General features: G+C 35.4%; 6 protein-coding genes, 1 long non-coding RNA gene and 1 pseudogene across 30 annotated transcripts; 4 read left to right on the forward strand and 4 right to left on the reverse strand.

Annotated features, from left to right (window-relative positions):
* The first annotated feature begins 2,572 nt into the window (after positions 1-2,572).
* LOC104738721 (uncharacterized) lies at positions 2,573-7,323 on the forward strand. 18 transcript variants are annotated; one of them, XR_015580377.1, is made up of 19 exons: positions 2,573-2,942; positions 3,139-3,230; positions 3,325-3,397; positions 3,486-3,600; positions 3,683-3,729; positions 3,837-3,910; positions 4,090-4,203; positions 4,323-4,445; positions 4,669-4,710; positions 4,864-4,926; positions 5,185-5,316; positions 5,489-5,628; positions 5,731-5,796; positions 5,904-5,965; positions 6,188-6,288; positions 6,400-6,477; positions 6,567-6,758; positions 6,870-6,990; positions 7,121-7,323. It is a non-coding gene; the product is annotated as an uncharacterized LOC104738721 (long non-coding RNA). The 18 variants fall into 18 exon arrangements; XR_015580378.1 differs by having other exon boundaries at positions 7,145-7,323; XR_759814.2 differs by having other exon boundaries at positions 2,573-2,712; positions 2,808-2,942; positions 6,567-7,323.
* A 3,228-nt stretch (positions 7,324-10,551) lies between these two features.
* LOC104738722 (gibberellin 2-beta-dioxygenase 6) lies at positions 10,552-13,618 on the forward strand. Its single transcript, XM_087485217.1, has 3 exons — positions 10,552-11,179; positions 12,712-13,054; positions 13,162-13,618. Exons 1-3 carry the CDS (start codon positions 10,779-10,781, stop codon positions 13,405-13,407), a joined length of 990 nt encoding a protein of 329 aa, XP_087341343.1. The 5' UTR covers positions 10,552-10,778; the 3' UTR covers positions 13,408-13,618.
* A 1,278-nt stretch (positions 13,619-14,896) lies between these two features.
* On the reverse strand, positions 14,897-15,442 carry LOC109128843 (uncharacterized). Its single transcript, XM_019235956.2, has one exon. It carries the CDS (start codon positions 15,404-15,406, stop codon positions 15,041-15,043), a length of 366 nt encoding a protein of 121 aa, XP_019091501.1. The 5' UTR covers positions 15,407-15,442; the 3' UTR covers positions 14,897-15,040.
* A 325-nt stretch (positions 15,443-15,767) lies between these two features.
* LOC104738723 (cytochrome c oxidase assembly protein COX11, mitochondrial) lies at positions 15,768-18,036 on the forward strand. 6 transcript variants are annotated; one of them, XM_010458917.3, is made up of 8 exons: positions 15,768-15,967; positions 16,181-16,327; positions 16,457-16,757; positions 16,860-16,912; positions 17,021-17,093; positions 17,203-17,307; positions 17,402-17,482; positions 17,573-18,036. In XM_010458917.3, the coding sequence occupies exons 2-8, from the start codon at positions 16,248-16,250 to the stop codon at positions 17,729-17,731; spliced, it is 852 nt and encodes a 283-aa protein (XP_010457219.1). In that variant the 5' UTR covers positions 15,768-15,967; positions 16,181-16,247; the 3' UTR covers positions 17,732-18,036. The 6 variants fall into 6 exon arrangements, 3 of the variants coding, with proteins under 3 accessions (XP_010457219.1, XP_010457220.1, XP_010457217.1); XM_010458918.3 differs by having other exon boundaries at positions 15,768-15,916; XM_010458915.3 differs by having other exon boundaries at positions 15,784-16,080.
* A 253-nt stretch (positions 18,037-18,289) lies between these two features.
* LOC104738727 (putative pentatricopeptide repeat-containing protein At1g02420 pseudogene) lies at positions 18,290-20,362 on the forward strand (annotated as a pseudogene). The gene has a single exon (XR_015580388.1). The product of XR_015580388.1 is annotated as a putative pentatricopeptide repeat-containing protein At1g02420 pseudogene (transcript).
* Positions 19,813-20,920, reverse strand: LOC104738726 (ADP-ribosylation factor 1). The gene is made up of 5 exons (XM_010458920.3): positions 20,681-20,920; positions 20,533-20,609; positions 20,338-20,457; positions 20,119-20,258; positions 19,813-20,037 (listed from the first exon to the last, which is right to left on the reverse strand). The coding sequence occupies exons 1-5, from the start codon at positions 20,829-20,831 to the stop codon at positions 19,953-19,955; spliced, it is 573 nt and encodes a 190-aa protein (XP_010457222.1). The 5' UTR covers positions 20,832-20,920; the 3' UTR covers positions 19,813-19,952.
* Positions 20,921-21,382: 462 nt separating this feature from the next.
* Positions 21,383-22,655, reverse strand: LOC104738725 (ADP-ribosylation factor 1-like). The gene is made up of 5 exons (XM_010458919.3): positions 22,178-22,655; positions 22,034-22,110; positions 21,838-21,957; positions 21,622-21,761; positions 21,383-21,540 (listed from the first exon to the last, which is right to left on the reverse strand). Exons 1-5 carry the CDS (start codon positions 22,326-22,328, stop codon positions 21,456-21,458), a joined length of 573 nt encoding a protein of 190 aa, XP_010457221.2. The 5' UTR covers positions 22,329-22,655; the 3' UTR covers positions 21,383-21,455.
* A 231-nt stretch (positions 22,656-22,886) lies between these two features.
* Positions 22,887-23,460, reverse strand: LOC104738728 (protein NIM1-INTERACTING 1). Its single transcript, XM_010458922.2, has one exon. It carries the CDS (start codon positions 23,395-23,397, stop codon positions 22,966-22,968), a length of 432 nt encoding a protein of 143 aa, XP_010457224.1. The 5' UTR covers positions 23,398-23,460; the 3' UTR covers positions 22,887-22,965.
* Between the last annotated feature and the right edge of the window lie 1,199 nt (positions 23,461-24,659).

The raw sequence follows: 24,659 nt of genomic DNA on the forward strand, positions 1-24,659 counted from the left end.
GGAAGAATATTTTAAACAATTTTGAATAATAATTAAATAGTGCTGATTAAAAAATTATTTTATCATTTATGGATTTATATATATAATAACTCAGATTTGGTTTGACAAAAATTGTGAGTAGTAGTTGAAATGTAGGGATTTTAGTGATTTAAAACTTGGGGTTTTCAATAAATCCGAGTTTGTTCATTAGCCGCACAAAAGGGAAAAGAGGAAAACAAAATCGGGGTTATGGCTTATATATAATCAACTTGGTCCAAATATATCATGACTAATATAGTTTTTATTTTAAAAGTTCACCAAGATGCTGAATTGAAAAACCTCAAACAGTTTTTTTTTTGCCTTTTCTTTTCGTCGTGAGTTATCATAACTACAATTCAGGATCGGAGTGACCAACGATTATTTTTATTATATGATAATTATGCGGATATGTGGTGATGGACCACTCTGAATTGAAAAACCTAACCGACTTCTTGCCAATTAAAACCGCTATTTAGAGATCAGTGATCAAAAACTATAAGAATCAATCTCTTGACACTGTTTGGTATCCTCTTAATCCTAAGAAGAAAAAATCCAAAAAGGATTGTGGTGCTACGTCTTGACTGGAACTCTTCTTAGTAAACCATTGTCTATGCTAGCTAATTTATTAAAATTATAATTAAGAAAAAAAAGTAGGCAAAGAAAACGAAAGAACTTCACTTTCAAAATTTTCTACTGAATAGACAAATAACGAGAAGAATTGACAAAAAAAAAAAAAAAAATGCATTACCGAATCTCATCCGACGTGCTCACCAACTAACTATCTAGCTACCATTAGTTTCGATGTCATAGAGCTTTCACATATGTATGAAGTATGATGCATCATTGTCAAGAAAAACAAATTTCACACACATAAATAGCATAGAATTCAAGTTATAATTATAAAATATAACCTGCGGTTTTATGCATGGACTCCATATTACTTCGCACATGTAAAGATTTACTCACGTCGAGTCATTATCTGCCAGACAATATAATTGAGATGGTCAAGGTAGTCGATCGTTTTCTTCTCGACTATATTATTGTTATATATACATATGTGTGCTCATGTCTAAATGATATTAGTAACATAGTATTATTTATTAATTAAAATAAAAGAAAACAAAAAGTAATTTTGATCTTTTGTACGTAGTTTCTGTCGCCGGCTCTTTGCATGCCACAAGCTTATTAGTTCAATGACAAACCTAAGATATCTATTGAATACCCAGCATTGCTCACGTAATCATATTTCATATTCCGACAGTAGCCCAAATTACGTTTTAAAAAAAAATCAAATGCACACTGATATAAACTCTGAGGATAATTATTTAAACTCTGTAAGACGAGACGACACGCGTGTATTGTCATGATCCCAGCCTCGCTAATATACGATCGAAATTGGTGTACTTTTATCGACATTAATATTAGTATTTTTGAAAACATAATTTTACAATGCTGATAGTTAAAGATGAATATCAATAAAAGAAACACATAAACGACAAAAGAATTTAAAAAACCCCAGAATCAGAGTGTAAAAGAAGAGTTAAGAGGAAGAACAAAACCTTAGCACAGAGAAAGAATCGAAGCGTGTCCTTGTCTCCTTGAGACATCACCCTCATTGATAAAAGCATCAACCATAACCTGAAATAACAGAGCAACAAGTAAATCACATGAACAATTTCATTATGAAAAAAGCAACTTGATGTAATTTAGAAAACAAACCCTAGAAGCCATCAATCGTATGACCCTCCTCCACAAACACCGGCAAGACAAAGAAAAAAAAGAAACGTAAGGAAACAAAAACAGACGACGGGGTGAGAATTATAAACCAAGCCGTAGGAGGAGTGAGAATTCAGAAGCGAAGGGAGCGGATCATCATATATTCGTTTCCAAAAGACCTGCAAGAAGAACAAAACAAAAAAAAAAGACCAAATCCTAGAAAATTTGACAAGTAGGAACGAGCGATGAATGATCGAGTTGAAAACAACATCATGGAGTCATGGACCCGTCGGGATTAGAAGAATACCACACCAGGCCACTTTTCAAGTAACGAAGGTGAACCAAAAACGAAAAAACAAAAAAAAAAGATAGAAGATGAGAGATGTGATTATAAGTAGTGGAGCGTTATATTTATAGAGAATGTAAATGTCGGTCGTGATTTTTAACCTAGCTATTATTTCCTTTTCTATTTTTGAACCGTTAGATTCATTAATCTAAGGTTTTCATTTTTTTTTTTTTTGCCCAATTTTGATATATATATATATTGGTCATTGATTACTTGCTTAACATGAATAATCTCTCTTAACGGTCTCATCTCTAACGGTCTCATAAAAAAATTAACGAAACAAAAGAAAAGGAAATTGTAGGTTTAATGCTGATGACCATATTAAAACATGAATGTTTTAGATCGCGATCGTCTATAAAGAAAAAGGAAATATTGCCAGCTGGACAAAAGAGTCAAACTTGGTTTGACTACCGACTTAATCTTAGTCGTCAAAACATGAATAGGATTAGATCTAGACCGTCTATAAATATAATAACGCTCTATCTCATTCTCACATCTTCCTCACCATCTTTTTCTATCTTCGTTCTCGTTCCTCTCTGTAGCGAGTGTAAAAGTCTCTCCGCTCCGCAAGCTCTCTCGTTTCGTTGGTTGGTTGGTGGTGGACCAGGATTCTTCTAAAACTAGTTTCTGATGTTTTTATTTCAATCTATGATCTATTTGATTTTCAAACTTGCTTATTTTTTTTTCTAGGGTTTGATTTCTAACTTGTTGTTCTGTTCGTTTTCAGGGCAGGGGTTTTAAGGATGATGCTTTTATCAGTCGATGGATTTGATGGAAACGTTTCTTCTCTGTGCCACGTCTTCAGGGGTTTTGTTCCTCTGACTCTCTAGTACAGCATCTTCACTCGTTCGTTTCGTTGGTGGTGAAATTCTTAAAAACTAGTTTCTGATGTTGTTTTTTTTTAATCGATCATTGGATTTTTTAGGGTTTGATTTTATCAGTCAATGATGATGGCTTTGATGGACACGAACTAGTCTCTGGTGTCTTTCTTTGAATCGATACAGTTGCTTTTTTTTTCTTAGGGTTTGTTTTTTTAATTGTTCTGTTTTCCTTTTCAGGTTTTGGATTATTTCAGGTATTGGATGATGCTTTGATCGATCAGTGATGGCTTTGATGGACTCCTTCTTCTCTGTGCTCTACGTCTTCATGGGTTTTGTTCTTCCTCTTAAGTCTTAATACATCTTTTACTTTTTTTTTCCCCTATATGTACGTGAATTAACATCTCAGTCTCTCTTTTGTTGCAGATCGAGGAGGCACCTGGATTACTGACTGTTTGGGATGTTCAAAGAGAAAACATTGTGGGAGTTTAACTTTCAGGTTTAACATTATGATCTCTGCTGAGTTTATCTTTCAGGTTACCTTAATATTGGCTATTTTTAATACTCTGTTTCTTGTGTGTTCCTAGATGTTTTTGCCGTGTACACACACATTCAGATGAGAGATGCTCCACAAATTCTTTCCTAGACGAGAGGAGAGTTTGTTTTAAGCTTTGTCCTTTGATGCAGATCCTCGAGGCAATGGTATTACTGTACAGGAGGTTTGAATTGATATATTTTGGTTTTGGTTCCCACTAAGTAATTAAGTTTATTATTCGTCTTGCAGGTGGTGTGTTGGAAGTGAATCATGGAGGCTCCTCGGCTCTTCCTACGGTTTGATTTTACTTACTTGTCCTTGTGTTGTTGTTTGTAGATTCTGGTTGCTAATGCTATTATGATTTACTTGGTTGTTTTTGTATTGCTTTGTTGTTTTGATGCAGATCGTCGTCACAGTCCAGGGCAGGCACTAGGATTGCTTTGTTGAATTGAACTTTATCTTCTCGTCTAGAATCAGGTAAGGTGCGGTGGTGTGTGACATTCTTCTACGGTATGATTTATATAACTTGTCCTTGTGTTGTTGTAGATTCTATGATGATGGATGGATGATGCTATGGTCGATATCGCTGATTTGCTTTTTCTTTTTTTTTTCTTTCTTTTCTAATGTCTATTAGGGTCTCTGTTTAATTATTGCAGCTGTACTTGATGGAGCTAAACAAGCTTTGTTGGAGATGGTTATATTACCGGCAAGACGAAGAGATTTGTTCACTGGTATCCGGAGACCAGCGAGAGGTAGAAAATTCATTTCAGGTATGCTTCTCTTTGACTTCAAAATGGTGTATGCTTTTGCTGTCACTGTGCTTTTTATGGCTTCTCGAAATTATTTTTACAATTCAAACAGACTAAGTGATTTTGCTGTACTGATTCAGGTAGGTGAAGGTGAATAGCTAGTTTCTCTGGTGATTGTCATTGGGCTTGTCTCGTGTTAGATGCTAACCAGGAGGCAACAATCCGGTTAGATGGCTTCAGATGCAGAGCTCTCTACGCACCTGGTAATTATTCTCTTTTTTTTTTTTGCATTTTTCCTGTGTGATCATCTAGTTTTTAGCTTTTATTTGCGTCTCAAGCTCATTTCAACTAACCTTCTTCATTTGCAAGTTTGATTTATTTCTAGTCCAATAATGATGGAGAGAATGGTATTTACTTTTTTGTTATTATATTGTACCCGCTGCTTGGGATCTTTTGCTCATTTTGTATTTATGGGTGGCAATGCAGGACCTGAAGTCGCATCTGCAGGAGTTAATTCCGGAACAGCAGGTTAGCGTTTTAACCCTTTATTTTAAATGAAATGATGAACATGTCTATTTTGGTATTTGAAATCTTGCTTGGATTTTTGTTTTTTGTTTTTTGTTTACGCTTGGTCTCTCGTGTTTGATGCTAATAGATTGGTGATCTGATTTATGTAACCAGGGGGAACAATCTTTGCTCATCAAGTCAGTTAGATGGCCTCAGATGCAGAGCTCTACCGACCTGGTAAATATCTTCTTCTTCGTTTTGTGTTTTCTCGTGTGTGATCATATAATTTTTTAGCTTTTATTTGCGTCATGCCAAAGAGTTGTGCAGGTGAGTTATCTTATTCAACTTCCACTATTCACTAATCAGTTTGATTTTTTTTCTGATTATGAGACTTTTTAAGGCTTCTTGAAATTATTTTTACAATTCAAACAGACTAAGTGATTTTGATACTTTTGACTGGTCACACTAACATTTGTTCTTTATCTGATTTTTAAGGCTAGTGCAAAGTTTGTTGTTGAAGAAGGAAGAATCAGAATTCTAGCTGGTTTGGCAAAGTCAATCAACTGACATGTGGCTGACGAAGCTGCTGGTGGACTATGGAATCTCTCTGTCGGAGAAGAGCATAAGGTATGTCCTCTACTTATCTATAAGATTACGTTGAAAGTATGACACGTCTGAGAAAATAGGATCTTAAATGTTCCACCAACAACTATACAACACCTATATATACAAGGCTTGCGAACTCCCTTGATTGATGGATTTTTTTAATTTCATGTGTTGTTTGTCTCACTGACTGCAGGGAGATCATCATAAAGACTAGACACCATGTTGAACTTCAATGAAACGTAATACGTTCTGTGATTTAGTACAGATCTCGACAGATCCAGCTTTGCCTCCACCACAAAGAAGTACACCACATACATCTGCTAGACTTTTCAGGTAAATACCCTTCATCTGGGATTAACCAGACTTCATAACATACTCATAGCTTAATGAAACTGTTTAATTAATCTGTAAAGATCTCATTTGTTACTCTTTCAGGAATTTAATCTTCAAGCAGTGAAAAGGGCTAACCAACATGCATAAACCATCTTCAATAGCTTCACCGTAAGTTTCTAATCAAGTATTATGCTTCTTTTCACCCCCAGAAAAGTTGCTTGTATGCATAGAACACTTGATTTCATGCCATCTGATATGCCTCTGTTTTCCTGCAGAATAATAATTGGAGGCCTCACTTTACCGAACCAAGGACCCTTGTAGCCCTATGAACAAAAAGGTACTACTGAATTACTATTTACTTCATTTATCTCTCTCTCTCTCTCTCTCTCTCTCTCTCAGTGTAACTTTGGAATCACATCAAATCACCTAGATATTTTGTAAATCTTTTGCAACACCAAAATATCTATTTTCTGAATTAATAATATTTATTGTGTGTGTTTTGTTTAACTCTTTACTGATTTTTCCTTGATACCCTTGATGGTCTGAATGCTGAGTTAAGATATGGAGAAAAGATGAAAAGTTGTCTGATGATGAATCCATTGCACTTTGGCCACAAAATCAGTCTCAAGCCAAAGGCAATCGTTTGAAAAATGTGAAAAGGTAAGTCACAGGTGACATTCTTAACAACCATTCTGATACCCAAATGTGGTCTCACATTCCTCTCTTGTAATAGGTGTTTTTTCATGTGTTGACTGTCTTCACTAACTGCAGGGAAACGAGTATTGCTCTGACCTGCTTCAAGATCCTTCATTTGAATTCACTCACGACTCCTGCCAATGGCTTGAATGAGTAATATTCCTTCGAATCACTTCCATTTAAAATTTGAATCAGAATCCTTGATCATTTCGTTTCTGCTGATTTGGTGCCTCTCTTTGCAGATGCTTGACTACAACGTACGTGGCAGTGATAGATAGGAGGAGCCTCTCAGACATTTTGTTCTGTTTTTATATTTATTTCTGCAGGGAAGCTCTATCGTGGTCTCTCTGATCCATGTATGCCAAAAGGAAAGTTACTAAGGTACCACACCGTGCTCTTTTGGTGTTTCAAGAAGTCTTGGCATCTGCTCTCAGGTATGGGGGTACCTACATTTACACAATGATTAAATAAGGGGGTAATAACAAAAACAAGAGTAAATAATTAAAAGACAAATAATTTTGCTGTCCAACTATATAAAAAAAAAGGTATCAAACGGGTTTTTAGAAGATCGATCAAAAGCTAGAATTAGCCAGACAAACTTGGAGCGATTGAAATTCGAATGAACAGAAACCAAAAATCACAATCAAGATGGAACGAGCTTAACAGGTAATAAACGAACTGAAGAAATCGAAACCTGTTGTAGAAGACCGAAAGAGCTGCTCTTCGGGTTCATTCACCCTCTTCTTGTTTTGGTAATAAAACTAATCAAATAGTAATCACTGCTTCTGTTGATTAGCGACAGTTTGGTAACTTTGAACAGAAGGAGAAAAGACGGAGGATCAAGGAAGTGACATCGTTATCAAGAAAACAAATTTCACATACATAAATCACAGAGAATTTAAGTTATCACTTCGAAACGAATCTACGATTTTTACGTATGGACCTAATATTAATTATCACATGTTAAATATGGTTTTAATGATTTTTAACTTCGAATGATTATCTGCATTATGGTTGAGACTTGAGATGGTCAAGTTAGTTAGTCGATCATTTTCTCCTCTTCTATATCATGGTTGTACACATGTATGATGTGTGCTCATTTCTAAAATTAGTATCAACTTGTGCCTTCATTAATTTCAACATTATGTAATTTTCAAATATCTTTTAATTCAAAAAAAAAGATAGTAACATTTAGAATATCTATAGAGTTTTTCCACTAGCCAACCTTTTTACAAGAATACATAGAATTATTTGTTAATTAACCATTTTTATTCAACTAAGTAGCTTAAATATCATCTTACGTACAATGTACCTCATATTTTATTAATAAATTTGCACTCTTTGATCCATTTAGTGGTTACGAGTTGTAGTGAATAATGTTAATTTAGGAAATAATTACCTACGAGACTCCAAATATTTCATATTTACATAAAGTGTATATATATATACGTTTCAAGTCTTGTATTGGCAATCATATCATGATCTTATTCTATTCTTCCCACATTAATTTCATGACACTATGTCGGACACATAGTGTTGACTATATGTCTTCATGTAACAAAGTTGATATAAAAAATAATAAAACATAAAATAAAATAAGTAATTTTGATCTTTTAAGAAGCAAGGAATTAAAAAGCGTTTCAACGACCAAAGAGATTCCAACGGCCGTTGTTGTGCTCATCCCATTCCCACGCATGTGCCCTCCCATTTGCTTTTTGTAGTTTCTGTCGCCGGCTCTTTGCATGCCACAAATTTATTAATTTAATGACAAAACTTTGGATATTTTTATTGAATACACTGCATTACTCACGTAATTATATTTCATGTTCCGACAGTTGCCCAAATTACGGTTAAAAGAATCATTTGATTAATGCATGCAGGTTCATCTTAAACTATGTAGACGGAAAATAATCATTTAAACTCTTAAGACTTCACTAGCATAGTTAAATATTCATATGATCTAAATACCAAAAATATTCTATCGATCGAAATTGGTATTTTTTTTTATCGCTATCGATATTAGTATAACAATGCCGATACGTTAAACATGAATATGAATAAAATAAAATAGAAAACAGAGATAAATGAAAAAGCTAGAAACCATAAATCTCAGATTGGATGTCTCGGAGAACTCATAATTGATCAAAAGATATGTGTATATAAAATGAGGAGACGTATAAAAATAATAAACTAACAGAGAAATGTTTAGCAAATGGTCACCAAATTTAAAAATGAGAGAGTTAGGTTTGATATAACCGATATGTATGTTTCATTCATGGGGATAATGTCGGCGAATATGTCAGATGGCATGTTCCATTGATCCATCCTGTCTCTAGTCAACTTCATCACCCATACTGCTTTTCTATAATTATTTCTTGAATATTTAAAGGAATTGAAATGAATCGAATGTATCTATTTCTCTCGTTAAGTTTGTTGTTCAGATGTTATATAAAAAAATGTTGTTCGAATGTGGTTTTCCAATTTGAGTAACTGTGAACCTAACTAACATCAAAACAACTCATGTAAAACAATTGATTTGTTAGATAGATAACTTGCGTAGTCTTGTATTACGCCACTAGCTAGTTCATTTGACATTCGGGGGACAAATAATTAATTAAAAATATTGATTAATTATGCATTGTAATTTTTTTATATTGAAAGAATAAGAGAAAAAGGTATACCGCAAACACAAATAAGCTTTTATAATGTGTTTGTATAAAAGCTTGATTGGAAGTAGTAAAATCGAAAATGTTATAGCATCCAAAATATATTTATCAACAAATAACTACTCTCATATTCATAAAATTATACTAAACCCAAAAAAAAAGTTTACAAGCATCTTAAAAACTAACAACATGAGATTTTTAATCTGTTATGTTTCAAAAATAAACATGTCCAATTTTAGAAGAGAAAAAATTCACGGACTGCTAGATTCAGCTTTGAGATATAAGTATCCGAAGCAAAATAAATTTTAAAGAAAAAGGAAACAACGAACCAAAAAGGTGGTTTTTACAATAAAATAATAGTACTACTACTACTAGGTATTGTTAGCATAATAATGAGAGAGAGTTGAGGAGAATGAATAATAATAATTGAAAGAATATGGGCAACGACAAAGAGTGTTTTAGTTAATCGGACGGCTAATAGGAGCCGTCATGGTTGACCATGTCCACTACGTGCCAACATATGAGCCTTACACCTGCCCCATCCCCTCACCTTTTCCTACCTCTTTGTTACCTTTTTTCCACGTATCTCTTCTAGCATTTCCTTTTTTTTTTCCCTCTCCATCAGAAAATATATTGTACAAGTATTATTATTTAAATATATATATCTATCATATCGAAAGACAAATCTTGAAATGTTCTACATTTTGTGTTGGTTACACAATTGATTAACAATATCTTTCGTCATTGATGTTTAGCCTAATTCTATAGGCTGATTCCTCTCCATTCTAATTAAAAAAAAAAAAAAAAAGAGAATTATTATGTTTGTCAACCCCTAAACAAAACTCTCGTCTTTTAGTTTAAGTTAGTCAAACCCAGTTTTCTTAATTAGTTCTTCGGATTTTTATTTTGGTTCGTGAGTTCTTATGATTTTTATAGATTAGTCGTATATATAAATAAAGGACAAGTCATTTTTTTTTTTGTCAAACTTATTAACATCTAACACCGGACTCCTTCTATTGACAACAGTCACACCAATAATTGATCAACTTCTATTGTAGTATTTAATATATATGTCCCCAATCATATATCGTAGTGTTAGAGAACGAAAACGATATATTAAATATACGCAAGTCTTATGACTAACCAAACACGGTGTTTTAGGCAATAAGTGCGCAATCTTTAAATTATTTTAAGAATTGAACATCAACATCTCTACTACTACTTAATTTCCTACCACCAAATTTCAAACTACCCGATTTTAATAGTTACAAGGTTGCGAAAGAATGTTGACAAAAACATAATACATTTAGAAAAAGAAAAAAAAAAGGGTTAGGGTGATAAATGCATAACTTAAACCCATTTCACAAAAAGTTTTTTTCTTTTTTTTTGATAGAGATAAAAAATGTATATAGTTTAATTAAGAGACAAGTTTCATCTATCGTGGCAATAATTTTGTTTAAAAAAAACTCGACCGGCCCCATTGATGACATGCCCACCTTACGCGATACACAGTATGTATGATGAGACGATTACTTTAATATTCCCCATTTGTCAACCGTATGGAAACCGTAGCATTATAAAACTGAATTCGAAAAAGACTTTTTAATGAAAATATTTTATTTTATCCAAATTCAACCTTTCTTCTCTTCCCATACACTATATATAATACTCATAACTCACTCTTCATTCATAATCAGATTCAAAACCTCCTGATTTCATTCCTTACTAATAATAATAATAATAAAAAAAAAAAAAAAACTCTGTTATTTTTCATTGAAAAGAGAAGACATGGTCTTGCCATCTTCAACACCGCCACGAACCACCGGAAAGAAGACGAGATCCTCGCCGGAATATAACTTTCCGGTGATCGATTTCTCTTTAAACGACCGATCAAAACTATCGGAGGAGGTCGTAAAGGCCTGCGAAGATAACGGGTTTTTCAAGTTGATAAACCACGGAGTTAAACCGGAGATCATAACGAGATTCGAGCATGAAGGAGAAGAGTTCTTTAACAAACCGGAATCGGATAAGCTAAGAGCAGGTCCGGCGAGTCCGTTCGGTTACGGATGCAAGAACATCGGGTTTAACGGCGATTTAGGTGAGCTTGAGTACCTTCTTCTCCACGCAAACCCGACAGCTGTCGCTGATAAATCTGAGACTATCTCCTATGATGATCCCTTCAAGTTCAGGTACGTACTTATACATATATTACAAATTTTGCTTCTTCTTTAACATATTTGTGTCTGTGTATTTATTGTTTCTCGAACCTACTTTATTATTAGTTATTACTTATTACTATCATCTAGCTACTTTAAATTTATAAAAGCTCTATTAAAGATTTTTCCTTGACATATTTTTTGTGTATATAATTGGTCTTTTGGACCTATATTATTTAAATGTTATGTCAAAAATCAAAACATTTGTACACGCGAATAATATAATGGGTTGATATAAAAATTATATAAACGAATTATACGCTAATATTTCAAACAGCTAAACGGATTGTATGATACTATGAGAGTGTTGATAAACGTATGCACAATAACTTAGCTTCACATGTGAGAAAATTCGGATCTGATGCGTATTGAATAAAACTCAAATGACATAAAAGTGCATTAGAGAAATTTAACAAACCATAGATATGTGTATGTGGAACTGAGCAATCTTTTTTGTTGCGTCTACAAAATAAATTTATTATAAATATTGCATCTCTGTGTGAGTGTATGAAAGTTGACCCAACTGAAATTGATGTGGATTGTGTGACAATGTGACTTGTGAAATACCTAAAAAGAGAGAGAGAGAGAGTTGCAATGTCGAATAATGGATAATGACCAGAAGACACGGCTTTTTAATTATTATTATCAGTCTTGTTCCTTTATTGCCACTAAAGTTTGCCCATATTGTTTGTTTTTCGTTTATTTTAAAAAATTAGTGGTACAAAATTTAATAATCATACCAACCTAATGCCGGTTCACCTGATAGTTTGTTGTAATCAATAATACTTATATAACAGTTGGATTTTGTTCATCGTTCATAGTATATTGTAGGGTATGTTTACAATTAGGAAGGATGCCAGCCATTTGAAAATGCTTTTGCAACCTTGACTGCGACATGGTTGATTAATCAAAATCTTTTCTTTTTTTCCCCCTTAATTTGGTGACTTAAAGCTACCATTTCAAATGTATATTTTATTAATATCAAGGTGGGAATCGAACTATAAAATAAATATCTATCATTCATGGGCTCCATGTTAATAGTAGTCACAATTATTTTGAAAAATCCAGATTAAGCACAGACGTACATTATTATTATATTATTATTATTATTTTTTATTTTGGCAAACTACGTACATTATTTATGTATTAGAAAATAATATAATAAACAATAGTTGAATAGACCTGGTCAATTAGTGGAAGATTGCGCATGAACACAGAAAACACTTTGAGACGTCAAAGAATCAAAATTCGAAACGTCAATATATATTGAATCAATCTTTGACTCGTTTTTTTTTTTTAATTAAAATGACAACTTGTAAAAAAGAATCATGGGGTCCCTCACTTTCGAACATTCCTCTGAACATAATCTCATGTCTTTTCTTTTTTCTGTTTTTTGATATTTGTAGTAATAATTCAAAAATCAATCAAAACAATATACGATATGTCTCTCTGTCAATTGTTGACTTGTGTTAGTAATTTCCACGTGTTGTTTTTCTCTTTTATAGCTCGGCGACGAACGATTACATACGCGCGGTTAAAGACTTGGCATGTGAGATCATTGATCTGACGGTCGAGAAATTATGGGGACAGAGGTCTAGTGAAGTGAGCGAGCTAATCAGAGACGTTCGTAGCGATTCGATCTTGCGGGTAAATCACTATCCACCTGCACCGTACGCGTTGAGAGGCGTTAGCCAAATAGGTTTCGGAGAGCATTCTGACCCTCAGATCTTGACGGTGTTACGATCCAACGACGTAGATGGACTTGAGATTTGCTCACGTGACGGCTTGTGGATCCCAATCCAATCTGACCCTACATGCTTCTTTGTATTGGTCGGTGACTGCCTTCAGGTATACTTCTATCATGATAAACACATTCTTTTTCGTAATTAAAGACACACAAAATATGTTTCATAATCAATTAATTAATGAATTTATCTCTCTGAATCGATATATAGGCATTGACGAATGGGAGATTCACTAGCGTGAGGCACAGGGTATTAGCAAACACAGCAAAGAAGCCTCGTATGTCGGCGATGTACTTTGCAGCCCCACCGTTAGAGGCAAAAATATCACCGTTGCCAAAAATGGTGTCGTCAGAAAATCCACGGCGGTATAATTCGTTCACATGGGGTGACTACAAGAAAGCAACATACTCTCTCCGTTTAGGTGTTCCTCGTCTAGAGTTTTTCAAGACTTCATAAATTACATAATACACCAGTAATTAAAATGTTAGATTTTTTTGGTTCTTTAAAAAAGAAAAAAAAATTGTTGCTTTGTTATACAAAAAATATTCTGTCCATGTCAAATGTATACTTTTAGATGAAAAGATAGGGAAAAAAATATTGAGTTTTGGTCTTCAGTTCACATGTGAAAGAAGAATGAATATAGATTATATAATTTGCCAAAGAAAAATCAAGAGAACATTTCCATAACTAGTGTTTACTTTTTGACCATATGAGCGTCAACGCCGCCGTCAAGCATCACATAGAATCAATAAACCGACTTTTCATTAAAGAAAAGTTTTAAGTTTCTGATCGGTCAAAATCTAGACCATAATATGAAACGCGTCAGACCGCAATGGACTTGTACGCTCCACAACACACCATCATATTATATTATTACTAATATCATACCTCACAAAATAACATTCTTTATCCAAAATCGGCTACTGGCGTGTGCATTTTTAGTTCGATTTTTTTTCCAGTTAAACTTTTAACAAATTTAATTTTACTGCAAAGTAGTCATATCTTAATTGAAAATGATATTAAAATTAGCAGTTTATCAGCAGTTGTTAGTGATGATTTGCCAAGATGTGTTAGTGATGATAAACGGATTAAATATCATAAATCAAGGAAATCCGAAGGTGTGTTAGTGATAATTTGCCAAGATGGTGGTTACACTTCTTCGATTGAAAGTCTACAAAAGGTTGGGTTTAAAAACTTGTCTCGTTTTCAAACAAGAACATCTTACGCATCCTGTCCTGAAAGCTTTAAAGTGGACGTCCATTTGAAGACCCTCATCGAAGCTCATCTGCCACTCTTTCGTTTTGATAACCAAGATTTTCCTGAACTTACGGGTAATTGTCTACCCAGAAGAGAGTTGAAGAATAGTTATCTTGGCACTCCTCAATCCGTGAATCCTCGCTAAAATGTCGAGCGGTGAACTTGGTGGTGACCACAGAATTTACTTAGGCAATCTTGGGCCTGAAGTCATTGACCATGTGAAATGTATACTTTTAGATGAAAAAATAGGAAAAAAAAATATTGAGTTTTAGTCGTTAATTCACATGTGAAAGAATGAATATAGGTTGTATATATAATTTGCCAAAGCAAAATCAAGAGAACATTTCCATAACTGGTGTTTTCTTTCTTGTCCATATACGCGTCAACGCCGTCAAGCATCACACAGAATCAATAAACGACATTTCACTAAAAAAAAGTTTGAGTTTCTGATCGGTCAAAATCTGGACCATAATATGAAGCGCGTCAGATCGCAATGGACTTGTACTCTCCACAACACACAATCATTTTACTAATACCATACTTTCACAAATTAACATTCGTTATATACAAAATTGGTTTCATAGGTATGTACTTGAAGTGATTTAGACGGCGAAACAAAAAAATAAAAGGTATAAAATGGTTCAGCGGACAAATCCGTAACTAGAATTTTTGTGTAGCACACAAATCTGACAATCTAATAACTAAAGAGATATATTATATATATGTAGCTAGAACATACCAAAATGGCAAAATCCGTTCAAAGTTATAAAAAAAAAATCTTTATGCGGAAACCCTATGAAATTTCAAAAACCACAAAATGAATAATTTCTGATCAAAGAATCATAAAAACCATAGCTCCAAAAAAGACCAGCTTCACCACCTTGAAGCTTTTTCCTGCAGCCCCCGATCCAAAGTCACGGTCAATGGGGTACAAGTCTCCCGGCGGATATGTGTATCTGTAAGTAGGCGGAGGCGGTGGAAGCAGAGGCGATGGTGGGCAGTCGATAACTACTTTTGTCTGTGGTGGTGGTGACGGGGGTGGTAGCGGAGGGGACAGTTTTTGGAGACAAGGTGTGCACTTAATGGAATCGTCGGTTGAAGAATCTGCGGCGTTGATTATGATCGAAGATGCGAGGATCACGATGGCCATGAGGATTGTGACGACAACATCATTCGAACGGCGAGTTCTCTCCGCCATGTTGTAACAAAGTTTCTAGGCTGCTTGTACGTGCGGAAAAAGTGACCACCAAATTTATGAAAATGTGTGTAAGTCTATATATAATTGACGTTTTGTGTGTAAATAATGTGAAGATTTTTAGTAGAGAAATCTAACACAATAGTAAATGAAATATTTTCGTCATTAATATTAGAGATCTGGAAAATATTTGTAATCTTTAGTGACATCATGCATACTAATCCAGAATTGGTAAATTACGTATGAAGTGTTAAATAAGTCGGACCTTATTGGGCCATTTGAAATGATAATATGGGCTTTACATAAAGACGAGCTCATGTGAATACATTTTTTTTAAAGAACCGACTTGTATTTTTTACCAGACAACAAGACAAGTCGTTGTTTGACTTGTTGACTTTTTTTTTTTATCCACAGAACAAAAGTGTGTTTTTTTGTTGTTGTTGTTGTTTTGTTTTCGAGTGACGTGGTTGATCTCTCTCCCGCCGACGACACAAGAACGCGTTCGTTTCACCGGCTAGTCTTCTACTCTCTTATTTCCCCCTTCGCGTTCTTCCTCTCTGTTAGGTTACAACACTGTTTAATCGATCATGGCTACGTTGTTTGTCTCTGATTCGGTTACGATCGACGGCAATGGCCTCGTGTTGATTTGTTTTCTCCGGTTATTGATGACGCCGGAGGTTTGAGGAAGGAAATAAAAAAATGGGTTTGATTTTGCCGTTGAAATTAATTGCAAGTTTCATTCAATTAATGCTTTGTGGGTTCGTGTTTCTTGTGCAGATAGTGTTTTTGTGTGGGTGGTGTATCTAATTGTGTCGATCGATTGAAAAAGAATTGATCTTCGGCCATGTCTTGGTCGAAGGCTTGTAGAGGAACTCGGATTTCTTCATATTTAGAGAACCTTCATCGAGCATCGCAGCCTTCGAGGTAAAAAAGATTACACCTTGATATGCACGCACATGAACTGTTTGTTAAAATTCCTGAAAGAAAGTTCTATTTCTATCCTGGAGTTTGTGAGAAATGCATGCTGATGGGGTTTCTTAATTGTTGATGTAGGACTGTTTTATGCTCTCGTTATTACACTCATGGAGGTTTTAAAGGCAATGAGCATAATCTCCGAAGCAAGAGAGTGTTTTGGGGAAGCTTGAATTCACACTCTGCTACTGCTAACTCGATGTTACTCGGTGTCCATCGCCAGTATTCTACTCACTCTCCCACAGAAACCAAATCACAGAAAATGCTCTATTACCTCACTGCTCTTGTCTTTGGTATGGTGGGGTTAACTTACGCTGCTGTTCCGTTGTATAGAACATTCTGCCAAGCTACTGGATATGGAGGTACTGTTCAACGCAAAGAGGTATATATACATTTTTGTTTCTCCATTTCTCCTCTGAGGTTTCATTTCGTTGTATTATCTCTTTCTCAGTTGTTTTGTTTTGGCCTTGTATTGTATCTATAGACTGTTGAGGAGAAGATTGCTAGGCACTCAGAATCTGGTACCGTCACTGAAAGGTGTGTATTCCTCTGTCTCTTAACACCATTCATATATAATCATAATCTTCTTCTTTATATGTTTTTATGATGAACTTGTTACTTTACCATGTTTGGACCCGTAAACAGGGAGATTGTAGTGCAGTTCAATGCTGATGTTGCAGATGGGATGCAATGGAAATTCACTCCAACTCAAAGAGAGGTTTAGACTTTATATGTGAAGAAGAATGTTTTGACTTCATTATATATAAAAAAAAGAATGTTGTGATTTTTGTCTAAGGGATGTTTTTGGTTTTGGTACTTTGTTATAGGTTAGAGTAAAGCCAGGAGAAAGTGCGCTCGCTTTTTACACTGCTGAAAACAAAAGTTCATCTCCAATAACCGGAGTCTCAACATATAATGTCACTCCCATGAAGGTATGTATATATTAGAACCTCACCTGTGCCCTATCAACTTCCCTTGAAACATATATGTTGATCGATTCTCAAAATCTAAAATTGGTTTCTCCAGGCAGGAGTTTATTTCAACAAGATACAATGTTTTTGCTTTGAGGAGCAGCGACTCCTTCCTGGGGAGCAAATCGACATGCCGGTGACTACTCTTTTGTTCTTGGTTCTATGTGATATTTTCCTCAAATAAAATCAAGAATCCATTAAAACCTGTTAGTACTTGGTTTCGCAGGTCTTCTTCTACATTGATCCTGAGTTTGAGACTGATCCAAGAATGGACGGAATCAACAACTTGATATTGTCTTACACTTTCTTCAAAGTGTCAGAGGAAAATACTACAGATACGGTCAACAATAGCAGCTCTGTAGTTCCACTTCAAGAAACCAAATAAGAAGTGTCCATTTTTTAAAGAGAACTAATGAACTTGTGACACAGTCTCCCTTAGATAGATTCAATAATCAATTTCCATTTTGGGAAAATTGTTGGTTATTATTTGTTCAGAACCCACGGAACAGAAACAAAGAAGTGGAATGTTGGTACTTTGAATTTGCTAGAAACTCTGGTTTCTGTTTTTTCTAGCTCGATTTATTTTCTCTTCTGTGGAGCTTTTGTGTCTAGCTCGAGTTTCTCAACTCTACAACGATGGAAATTTTGTTGTATGTCTACTACTTTATTGAATAATGCAGTGTTTGTGGATTTTGAAGTGTCTACTATTGATCGAACACATCAAGTTAATATATATTGAGTATTGATATATGTGTTTGGCCAAAGTATGTGCCTGGATTTTAATCATACTCGCGAATGTGATTCCTTATTGTATTGAGGCTAAAGGAAAACGAAGAACCCGGTTTAATTTGGTTTAAATCACCAAATCCTCCTGATATTGGTGATATCCCGGTTTAATTTGGTTTAAGTCACCAAATCCTGATTTTGGTAAAAATAACGGCGGTCTCTATCTCTCTCTCTCTTCACTTTAACCTAAAACAAGTCTAGTCTAGTTCAATCAATGTGGTTCATACAGAGAAGCTTCGTTTTCTTTGTCTGATTTGGAACCAAAGCTCAGATCATTGTAGACGATATATATATATATCCAAGAGACTCGTTTGTTGAAGATGATGATGATGCTCCTCAAGCCCTCCTTATCTTCTCAAGTTTCCAATCTCCGTGTCTCTGTATCGTTTCTTCACAGCGTGGGCGTGGCACTATCTTCAGATAGAGAGAAGCTCACCGTAGTAGAAAAAGACGATGACGACGCCGAAACTGTTTACCAGATGATCAATGGATCAAATCTGCAAGGAGATTTGAAGGAATCGTTGAGCTCGAGTGGAATCCACTTGTCCAAGGACTTAATCGATAAGGTTTTGAAAAGGGTAAGGTTTAGCCATGGGAACCCTCTGCGAACCCTAGAGTTTTACAGGTACGCTGATGCTAAAAGAGGGTTTTGTAATTCATCGTTTTCTCTAGACACAATGCTCTATATCCTCGGTAGAAGTCGACAGTTCGATCAAATTTGGGAGATTTTGACTGAGACTAAGCGAAAGGATCGATCTTTGATGTCGCCGAGGACTATGCAAGTGGTTTTAGGTAGAGTTGCTAAGTTGTGTTCCGTTAGACAAACTGTTGAGTCTTTCTGGAAGTTTAAGAGATTGGTTCCTGATTTCTTCGACACGGCTTGTTTCAATGCTCTCTTGAGAACTCTTTGCCAAGAGAAGACTATGACTGATGCTAGGAATGTGTATCATAGCTTGAAGAATCAGTTTCAGCCTGATTTGCATACGTTTAACATACTTTTATCTGGTTGGAAGTCATCGGACGAAGCTGAGGCTTTCTTTGAGGAAATGAAGGGAAAAGGGCTAAAGCCTGATGTGGTTACGTATAACTCTTTGATTGATGTGTATTGCAAGGATAGAGAGATGGAGAAAGCTTATAAGGTGATGGATAAGATGCGGGAGGAGGATGAGACTCCTGATGTTATTACTTACACAACTATCATAGGTGGTCTTGGGTTAATCGGTCAGCCTGATAAAGCTAGAGAGGTTTTAAATGAAATGAAGGAGTATGGATGTTATCCTGATGTTGCGGCTTATAATGCTGCTATTAGGAACTTTTGCATAGCGAGGAGGCTTGGGGATGCAGATAAGTTGGTGGATGAGATGGTGAAGAAGGGTTTGTCTCCGAACGCAACTACTTATAATCTGTTTTTTCGTGTTTTGTCGTTGGCAAATGATTTGGGACGGTCTTGGGAGCTCTATGAGAGAATGTTGGGAAATGGTTGTTTGCCGAATACACAATCTTGTATGTTCTTGATTAAGATGTTTAAGAGACACGAGAAAGTGGATATGGCGATGCGGTTGTGGGAAGATATGGTGGTAAAAGGCTTTGGTTCATATACTTTGGTTTCGGATGTGCTTTTGGATTTGCTTTGTGATTTGGCTAAAGTCGAAGAAGCTGAGAAGTGTTTGCTTGAGATGGTTGAGAAAGGTCATAGACCGAGTAATGTTTCCTTTAAAAGGATCAAGTTGTTGATGGAGCTTGCGAATAAGCACGACAAGGTTAATAACTTGAAACAAAAGATGGCTATATTCGGTACAGCGATTCCGCAATAACATATCTTACATTCTTCCCGCATTTTTCAAGAGCCAGTCGAGTCCTTCATGTAAACCGTCACCAGAGAGTGCACTTGAGCTCTGAGTATGCCTGACAAAACACACAGATCATTAGAAGAAATCAATCCTCTTCGAAGAATTAGAGTCTTGAAAGGTTTTCGTATCTTCTTACCAGTTTCTCTGCCAGATTTTCTTACGAAGAGAAGCGAGATCAAGCTTGTTTGTGATCTCAGAAGCAGACATAGCACCAGGAACGTCATGCTTGTTTCCATATACAAGAATAGCCACACTGTCCGGCACACTACCTTGTATCTGTTATTTATGACATTCAAGTATCAGATTATGTGACTTGGTCAATGTTTACAAGACAGGTTTGTTGTATGTTACTTACCTCATCAATCACCATGTTAAGAAAATATTTTGCCTCTTCGATTCGATCTCTGTCTGTGCTATCGACTACAAGCACAAGCCCTGCTGCTTCGTGGAAGTAATGTTTCCATAATGGAATCATCTGAAGTGTTGTTTTCAGTTAACCCATTAATCAGGTATGATCTTCACATTTCTAAAATTAACAACTTTCTGTTACCTTGTAACGCTGTTGGCCGCCCACTTCCCAAAAGCTCAAGGTTGAATCTTTGTAATTTATGCTTTCCACCTCAAATCCTAGAGAAACAACAATCCATTTTATAGAGAACTCATATAGAACAATGGGTTGAATTGATTGCTTTACTTACCAATGGTTGGCATGTTTGTTGTAAGGGTTTCTCCGGTTTTGAGTTTGTGCATGATTGATGATTTTCCGGTACCTTCAAGACCAAACAACACTATTCTCTGTTCGGTTTCTTGGAAAAAACCTGAAAATGGCTTTCCCAGAGTCATCCCCATTTCTCTTTGTTTTTTTTGGCAACGAAGTTGACTTTGTTTGGCTTTGGAAATCGCAGGGAGAGGCCTTAAGAGAGAGTTTCAAAGTCAAATGGTTGAAAGCTTAAGAGTTAAGAGTTGTGTAGTCCGTCTGATTCAAGATCCCAAGAATCAATCATAAAAAGTCAACCAGTTGACTTTGAATATCATTAGTTGTCCGATTCATATTGTTTATGCAACAATTAGTAGTGTATATTTGTAGATTTGGGACGGTCTTGGGAGCTCTATGAGAGAATGTTGGGAAATGGGTGTTTGCCGAATACACAATCTTGTATGTTCTTGATTAAGATGTTTAAGAGACACGAGGAAGTTGATATGGCGATGCGGTTGTGGTAAGATATGGTGGTAAAAGGCTTTGGTTCATATAGTTTGGTCTCGGATGTGCTTCTGGATCTGCTTTGTGATTTGGCTAAAGTCGAAGAAGCTGAGAAGTGTTTGCTTGAGATGGTTGAGAAAGGTCATAGACCGAGTAATGTTTCCTTTAAAAGGATCAAGTTGTTGATGGAGCTTGCGAATCAGCACGACAAGGTTAATAACTTGAAACAGAAGATGGCTATATTCGGTACAGCGATTCCGCAATAACAAAACTTACATTCTTCCAGCATTTTTCAAGAGCCAGTCGAGTCCTTCATGTAAACCTTCACCAGAGAGTGCACATGAGCTCTGTGTAAGCCTGACAAAACACACAGATCATTAGAAGAAATTAACCCTCTTCGAAGAATTAGAGTCTTGAAAGGTTTTCGTATCTTCTTACCAGTTTCTCTGCCAGTTTTTGTTACGAAGAGAAGCAAGATCAAGCTTGTTTGTGATCTCTGAAGCAGACATAGCACCAGGAACGTCATGCTTGTTTCCATATACAAGAACAGCCACACTGTCCGGCACATTCCCTTGTATCTGTTATTTATGACATTCAAGCATCAGATTATGTGACTTGGTCAATGTTTACAAGACAGGTTTGTATGTTACTTACCTCATCAATCACCATGTTAAGAAAATATTTTGCCTCTTCGATTCGATCTCTGTCTGTGCTATCGACTACAAACACAAGTCCTGCTACTTCTTGGATGCAATGTTTCCATAATGGAATCATCTGAAGTGTTGTTTTCAATAACCCATTAATCAGGTATGATCTTTCATATTTCTTAACTTAAACAACTTTCTCTTACCTTGTAACGCAGTTGGCCACCCTCTTCCCAAAAGCTTAAGGTTGAGTCTCTGTATTTTATGCTTTCCACCTCTAATCCTAGAAACAATGATCCATGATTTAGGAGAAGTCATATATAGAACAATGGGTTGATTGCTTTACTTACCAATTGTTCGAATGTTTGTGGTAAGGGTTTCTCCGGTTTTGAGTTTGTGCACTATTGATGACTTTCCGGTACCGTCAAGACCAAACAACACTATTCTCGGTTCGATTTGTTGGAAAAAACCTGAAAATGGCTTTCCTAGAGTCATCCCCATTTCTCTTGGAAAAAAAAAAACCGGAAAGTGGCAACGAAGTTGACTTTGATTGGCTTTGGAAATCACAGGGAGAGGCCTTAAGAGAGAGTTTCAAAGTCAAATGGGTGAAAGCTTAAGAGTTAAGAGTTGTGTGCGTAGTCCGTCTAAGAATCAATCATAATAAAAGTCAACCAGTTGACTTTGAACATCATTAGTTGTCCTTCATATTGTTTATGCAATTAGTAGAGTATTATTTGTTATAACAATCTTGTTATGTTCGACCAGATACCAATTCCGGTCAGTAAAAAGCTCTTAAGTATTGATATAAGTAAAAGGTAGAGATACTTTACAAAAGTTGAACAAATTTGCTCTAATTACGGGTCTCCGGAATTTTCACATCCAAGAATATATAATTAATTTGTTTGGCATAAATTTCGTAATTTATTATTGGTAGAGATTTGATCTAGAGAATGTAATTATACAACATCTTGAGTAGATCAGACAGGATGTTCTAGTTCATGATTCTTTGCGTTTCAGCTTATTCGTCTCAAGGTTGATTTAATTCGACACATGTCTGAGTTTAGTCAAATGAGAGATTTATTAATCACAAACACTAAGTGAAACATTAAAATAAAAAAATTAACAATAGATTAGTTTACTACAATGTAAGATTAAGATCTAAAGCCTTGTCTTGTTTTAGCTTTTCTGCTTCTTCTTCTTCTTCTTGTTTCACCTTTGTATCTTCTTCCTTGTGATCCGAAACAGTCATCAATGGCTTCAAATCCGTACGACACTGAGAGAAATCCTCCGGCTGAAACGCCGGAACTACTATACGGGACCTCTCTCCGCCGTTAGATTTCTTCCTACCGACGCTAGAATTTTCAGCTAACTCTTCTCGTCTACGTTTTCGTGCTTCTTGATAGTTTTTGATAAGCCTAAAGAAGGTATCAATCTTCTTATCTTCTTCATCTTCGTCTTCTCTTCCTCTATCATCGATCGTCATCATCGTCTCTTTTCTCTCTACATTATCGTCCTTGTTCATGGTCTCTAGGGAGTAATTATATAGCTTAACTTGTTGTTTGGGATACATTTACAAAGTGAGATTGATTTTTTTTTTTGTTTTGGAGGAGAGAGTGAAGAAGGCAAATATTCCTATTCGTTTGATGACTTTCTTTTAAAGGAGAAAATTTTAGTCGTCACGAAACTTCTTATGAAAAGACGAAAACACCACCTCTTTAGTCCTTTGATTTTTGGAAATTTACAAATGTATTTCTTTTGGACTCGTTGGGGTAAAAGAGTAAAAGAAGATACGAACAGTTACAATTGCGTCAGGTGATGGGTTTGGATGACAAAGACGAGTACATAGAAGCAGTTACGAGATTACGTCATTGTAGTGACGTGATCTATACAACACACACACTCTCTCTCTCTCTCTCTCTCTACTTGGGAATGTAATTGCTTTTGAAATTAAAAAAGACTCAATCATCAAATACTTGACTTGATGCGTTTACTTTACTCGTGGTTGGTCTCCGAGAGATATTCTAGGAGATCTGAGTGTACAGTATCTTTTTATTTTGAACCGTTAGATTTGTTTTCCCAAGCATGTTTCTAAATCTAATGATGGAGATTGGAGAGTGAGTTTTATATATATAAACGTACTCTGCTTACGAGTATTATATTTTTGAATGATGAGATTTTAAATCTTATAAAATCTCATGTTGTCGGCCACTTGTACTAACAATTAGTACAAGTGTAAATTAATTTGCGAAATTTACTTGGAATAATAATTGCCGTTGAACTATTTTTGTTCTTTTAGATGAACGGTAATTGAATGATCTCTATTGATGGTATTAAAAAAAAAAAAAAAAAAGATTATTTGTTCTTCCACAATTAATTATATATATATTTGGTCAAAGTTTGTAGATTTGTAATTTTATAGCATGGGTTGTTTTATTAGTTTTGCTATTTTGTTTTGCAGCTCTCTCTAGTTTTTTTTTTTTAGGACAACCTTAAGACTTTATTCTTTTTTATATTTTGGATGCACCAAAAAATCCATTATCGATACAGTTGACAAAACGAACTATTTTCGACATAAACAAGGAAAAGCCCTATTCTCCCACATGCATATGTTTTTTAGCCTTTAGGAGGTCGATTCTTTCTTTTCTTTGGCAATCAGGATGTCAATATAACTGCATAGTCTGCATATCATCGGAAAGAAAAAATCGGAAAATATAGACCCAACGGGTTTAATCACGAATATTATTGTCATAGAGAAAAAAGCCTGATGGTCTACTCAGCGTCAGGGTTTAAATATAGGCCCAATGGGTTTAATGCTTGCTTGCTTGAATTTGT

This window comes from Camelina sativa, chromosome 14, assembly GCF_030686135.1.
Source record: "Camelina sativa cultivar CO46 ecotype springtype chromosome 14, ASM3068613v1".
NCBI lineage: Eukaryota > Viridiplantae > Streptophyta > Magnoliopsida > Brassicales > Brassicaceae > Camelina > Camelina sativa.

Bases quoted from the DNA above. Each gene is read 5' to 3' on its own strand.
- LOC104738722 (XM_087485217.1), top strand. From the start codon at position 10,779: ATGGTCTTGCCATCTTCAACACCGCCACGAACCACCGGAAAGAAGACG. The intron at 11,180-12,711 runs GTACGTACTTAT...TCTCTTTTATAG, and splicing joins GATGATCCCTTCAAGTTCAG to CTCGGCGACGAACGATTACA. The intron at 13,055-13,161 runs GTATACTTCTAT...ATCGATATATAG, and splicing joins TGGTCGGTGACTGCCTTCAG to GCATTGACGAATGGGAGATT.
- LOC104738723 (XM_010458917.3), top strand. From the start codon at position 16,248: ATGTCTTGGTCGAAGGCTTGTAGAGGAACTCGGATTTCTTCATATTTA. The intron at 16,758-16,859 runs GTATATATACAT...TTGTATCTATAG, and splicing joins GTACTGTTCAACGCAAAGAG to ACTGTTGAGGAGAAGATTGC. The intron at 17,308-17,401 runs GTATGTATATAT...TGGTTTCTCCAG, and splicing joins ATAATGTCACTCCCATGAAG to GCAGGAGTTTATTTCAACAA.
- LOC104738725 (XM_010458919.3), bottom strand. From the start codon at position 22,328: ATGGGGATGACTCTAGGAAAGCCATTTTCAGGTTTTTTCCAACAAATC. The intron at 21,958-22,033 runs GTAAGAGAAAGT...ACAACACTTCAG, and splicing joins GTGGCCAACTGCGTTACAAG to ATGATTCCATTATGGAAACA. The intron at 21,762-21,837 runs GTAAGTAACATA...CATAAATAACAG, and splicing joins TTAACATGGTGATTGATGAG to ATACAAGGGAATGTGCCGGA.
- LOC109128843 (XM_019235956.2), bottom strand. From the start codon at position 15,406: ATGGCGGAGAGAACTCGCCGTTCGAATGATGTTGTCGTCACAATCCTC.
- LOC104738728 (XM_010458922.2), bottom strand. From the start codon at position 23,397: ATGTATCCCAAACAACAAGTTAAGCTATATAATTACTCCCTAGAGACC.
- LOC104738726 (XM_010458920.3), bottom strand. From the start codon at position 20,831: ATGGGGATGACTCTGGGAAAGCCATTTTCAGGTTTTTTCCAAGAAACC. The intron at 20,458-20,532 runs GTAACAGAAAGT...ACAACACTTCAG, and splicing joins GCGGCCAACAGCGTTACAAG to ATGATTCCATTATGGAAACA. The intron at 20,038-20,118 runs GTAAGAAGATAC...GTGTTTTGTCAG, and splicing joins AAAATCTGGCAGAGAAACTG to GCATACTCAGAGCTCAAGTG.